Here is a 4,356-nt window from a genome sequence, read left to right as displayed (position 1 = left end):
CCTGCTTCCCCCTCTCTCTCTGCCTGCCTCTCTGCCTACTTGTGATCTCGCTCTCTGTTACATAAAGAAATAAAATAAAAAGAAATCTTTAAAAAAAGATATATAAACGAAAATTAAAGTAAAAGAGGGCTGCAAAGTGTGGTAGAGGGTGGGGGGGTGAGACCCATAGAGGAGGTGTCCTCCAGAGTTCCAAGGTCATTGCCCCGGGCAGGTGCCAGTCTTCACACAGATGTAAAACCTTCCTTGTAGCTCCCAGGCCACTCAGGCATTTAGCTCCAGGTCGCTGATGTACTCCTGGACCCAGGCCTCTGTCGGGTGGGCACAGATCTGCCGGCCTCTTTTGGTTTGGAAACTGTGGAGAGGCATGAAAGGATTACACACTGAGGAATGTAGCAGGGGAATCCTAGGCCCACTGTGACCCCTCCATCCTTCTTTGCCTCAGACCTCTCAGGCCCTGTCCACAGGCTCATAAAATGTACTCTCCATGTTGGGGTTCATGACCTCCTCTGGGTCTCATACGGGGGTCCACTCAGAAAGCCAACTTCCTGCTGTCACCTCAACACAGGGGCAATTCCTTCAGGGCTCTCCATAGGCACCAGACCAGGTCAGAGACATGGCAGTGGCCTCCCCTGGTGTTCTGTGCTCCGGTGGTCTCAGAAGGCTGAGTCCTCCAAGGGGTTTGGGGGGCTCGTCTCAGCCCTCCCATCGCCCTCCCAGGGAAGATTGGGCCTTACATGACACCGGGCTTGGAGCACTGGCTGCTGGTCTCATAATAGTCAACCACAAATTTCCGAGGAATCTGCCGGGAGATATAGAAGAAGCAGCAGGAGGTCGGGGTGTCAGCACCAACTGAGAGAAATAGGACAGAAAGATCCTAAGTGACTCTTCAGAAGACTGGGCGAGCCAACCACTCCCCGAGGGTCAGGAAGAACTGGAAGGAGACAGCCCTGCACAGACACAAGGATGTGCAGACAAAGAGACCCAGAAGGAAGCTGACATTTCTCCTTTTCCTTGGCATTTTTATATTCTGTGTCTCTTTCCATGTTTGTCATTCTCCCTCTATTTTGGTATTGGGTCTCTGTGTCTCTCCACCAGAACTTCAGCTTTCTGAACAAACTACTCCCTTTCTGTCTCTCGCGGGGCATTGCCATCTGGAATTCACAAGGAGAGCAAAGGCCACAGCCTTGGGAGTCAGCTGGCCACAGATTCCACCTGTTGTCTGAGATCCCAGTTGGGCGGCCATTTTTCCATCCTTAGAATGGGACTTCCTCCCACTCTCTCCCCGCGCTGGACAACAGAATGGCTAAAACACTATGGGAAAGACACTCCTCCTCAAGAAACAGCCTCTGACAGCTCTCTGAAGTTCTCCACTCAGAGGGGCTCAGGCGCACGACTTGGGCGCTGGGGTCCAAGCCGTGGCCAGGGAGTGGAAGGATAGGGCAAAAGGAGGCAGGGAGGACAGACTCACAAAAGGAAGAGGAGGTCTGGGAACAGAGTGCCGCGGTGAGAAGCAGGACGGCCAGGCCAGCCACAGGGACCTCCATGGCGCTGGGCTGCAGAGAGTGTGAGCTCGAGCAGTAGCCACGCAGAGCTGGGACCGGAGACCCACAGCTGCTGCCTCCTTCTGAGGTCTAAACCATGTCCCGTCTTTATAGACAGCCTCGGAGCGTCAGAAGACAGAAAGTTGAGGAAACCAAGGGGGGATATTTAAAACCATTGGTGTTGTTGTCGTGCTGTGAGTCACATAAGGTAGGAGAGCTCTGGGTCGCCACCAAAGTTCAGGCTATTTGTAACCATGGTTCGGTTGCCTACCTGAGGGGGAAATGGTTTCTATAGTGAGAGGAGGTGAGATGCTGGTGTGACCCGGTTAGCAGATTGGGAGATCAAGCCTTCTTGATCAGAGCCTTCTTGAAGGCTCTTCTTGAAGCAGAGCCTTCTGCTCTGTGCCCCAGCTGTTCAGATGGCCTCGAGGTGACCCAGAGGATAATGCCATGGAGTTTGGGGGAGCACACCCCAGATGGAGACAGCAAAACTAGGGAAGCCTCAGCTCTTCAAGGGGCAAGACGGAGGCTGGCCTTTCAGACTTCAGCTCCATCATCAAACCCGCACGGGACTCTGCAGTGCGCCCGGAGTGGCAGTGCCTGGCAATGAGCACTTCTGATTGCAATGTCAGCTTCGGATTGTCAGGGTATCCATTTGAAAGACATATTGCCAGTGAGGCCTGGAGAGAAAGAGCCAGGCTGTCCTGCCCATAAATTTCCACTTTGAGGAAGGCCCGAGTAACCGATACAGCTGGTCACTCAAGCGACCCCACTATTCCCTTCCTGCGTTCTAATTCCTGCTCTTAGGTTTTACATTTGCCAATAGGGAACCCACAAAGCCCTGGGCACCCCCCCTTAACCCTAATAAGGGCAGAACCTTAGGTCTGCGCTCTCCCTCTCTCTTTACCAGTGACCTCACTGAGGGGCCCTCAGGCATGCCGTGTACCCCTGTGAGTAATAAACCTTGTATTTTAAAATTTCCCTGGTGGTTGCTGCTGAGGTGTGAACCTCATCCTCACAGTAAGATCCACAAAGGCCCGTCGGGTCACAACATTGGCTCCGGTTGGGGAAATGTCTGGGGAGCTCACCACCAGCTATAACTACATAGCCCAGGCATTTTGAGCTCATGCCATCACGATCAAAAGGTTGAGACCCCCACAAGACAGGTGGTCCCTGGGTTGGTTGGGCTAATGCGAATGGAGAGCCCTAAACTGTTGTTACCCTTTGACCACAAAGTCAAATTTCTAACAATCTAACAAAGATCTGCGAGGGATCTGTCCTATGGAGAGAAGTAGAAGGATGAAGAAAATTGTATGGATGATGGTGTTTATCACAGCCTATTTGTAACAACTTAAAAAGGACCTACAGGATGTCTGGGTGGCTCGGTAGGTTAAGCCCTGGACGTGATCTCATCTCAGGTCATGATCTCAGGGCCATGAGTTCCAGCCCTGTGTTGGGCTCCAGGCTGGTGTTGGAGCCTACTTAAAAAATAATAATAATAATAATATTTTTTAAAAAGAAGTAATTTTTTTGGCACAAAAACATACACATGGAACAATGGAACAGAATAGAGAGCCCAGAAATAGACCCTCAACTCTATGGCCAACTCATCTTCGACAAAGCAGGAAAGAATGTCCAATGGAAAAAAAGACAGCCTCTTCAATAAATGGTGCTGGGAAAATTGGACAGCCACATGCAGAAAAATGAAATTGGACCACTTCCTTACACCACACACGAAAATAGACTCAGAATGGATGAAGGACCTCAATGTGAGAAAGGAATCCATCAAAATCCTTGAGGAGAACGCAGGCAGCAACCTCTTTGACCTCAGCCGCAGCAACATCTTCCTAGGAACATCGCCAAAGGCAAGGGAAGCGAGGGCAAAAGTGAACTATTGGGATTTCATCAAGATCAAAAGCTTTTTCACAGCAAAGGAAACAGTTAACAAAACCAAAAGACAACTGACAGAATGGGAGAAGATACTTGCAAACGACATATCAGATAAAGGGCTAGTGTCCAAAATCTATAAGGAACTTAGCAAACTCAACACCCAAAGAACAAAGAATCCAATCAAGAAATGGGCAGAGGACATGAACAGACATTTCTGCAAAGAAGACATCCAGATGGCCAACAGACACATGAAAAAGTGCTCCACATCACTCGGCATCAGGGAAATACAAATCAAAACCACAATGAGATATCACCTCACACCAGTCAGAATGGCTAAAATTAACAAGTCAGGAAATGACAGATGCTGGAGAGGATGCAGAGAAAGGAGAACCCTCCTCCACTGTTGGTGGGAATGCAAGCTGGTGCAACCACTCTGGAAAACAGCATGGTGGTTCCTCAAAATGTTGAAAATAGAACTACCCTATGACCCAGCAATTGCACTACTGGGTATTTACCCTAAAGATGCAAACGTAGTGATCCGAAGGGGCACGTGCACCCGAATGTTTATAGCAGCAATGTCTACAATAGCCAAACTATGGAAAGAACTTAGATGTCCATCAACAGATGAATGGATAAAGATGTGGTATATATATATACAATGGAATACTGTGCAGCCATCAAAAGAAATGAAATTTTGCCAATTGTGACAATGTGGATGGAACTAGAGGGTATCATGCTTAGTGAAATAAGTCAATCGGAGAAAGACAACTATCATATGATCTCCCTGATAGGAGGAAGTGGAGATGCATCACGGGGAGTTAGGGGGATAGGAGAATAGATGGAACAAGATGGGATTGGGAGGCAGACAAACCATAAGTGACTCTTAATCTCACAAAACAAACTGAGGGTTGCTAGGGGGAGGGGG

The 4,356-nt window shown here is 49.2% G+C and overlaps 1 protein-coding gene across 1 annotated transcript; it reads right to left on the bottom strand.

Moving 5' to 3' along the window:
- Window positions 1-1,623, bottom strand: LOC123929719 (C-C motif chemokine 3-like). The gene is made up of 3 exons (XM_045985709.1): window positions 1,469-1,623; window positions 735-849; window positions 1-352 (listed from the first exon to the last, which is right to left on the bottom strand). Exons 1-3 carry the CDS (start codon window positions 1,542-1,544, stop codon window positions 262-264), a joined length of 282 nt encoding a protein of 93 aa, XP_045841665.1. The 5' UTR covers window positions 1,545-1,623; the 3' UTR covers window positions 1-261.
- Window positions 1,624-4,356: the final 2,733 nt, after the last annotated feature.

Source organism: Meles meles, chromosome 18 (genome assembly GCF_922984935.1).
Source record: "Meles meles chromosome 18, mMelMel3.1 paternal haplotype, whole genome shotgun sequence".
In the NCBI taxonomy this organism is placed as follows: domain Eukaryota; kingdom Metazoa; phylum Chordata; class Mammalia; order Carnivora; family Mustelidae; genus Meles; species Meles meles.
This window is presented reverse-complemented; position numbering and strand designations above follow the sequence as displayed.

Bases quoted from the DNA above. Each gene is read 5' to 3' on its own strand.
- LOC123929719 (XM_045985709.1), bottom strand. From the start codon at position 1,544: ATGGAGGTCCCTGTGGCTGGCCTGGCCGTCCTGCTTCTCACCGCGGCA. The intron at 850-1,468 runs GTGAGTCTGTCC...TATTTCTCTCAG, and splicing joins CCAGACCTCCTCTTCCTTTT to TTGGTGCTGACACCCCGACC. The intron at 353-734 runs GTAAGGCCCAAT...GCCTCTCCACAG, and splicing joins TGCTCCAAGCCCGGTGTCAT to TTTCCAAACCAAAAGAGGCC.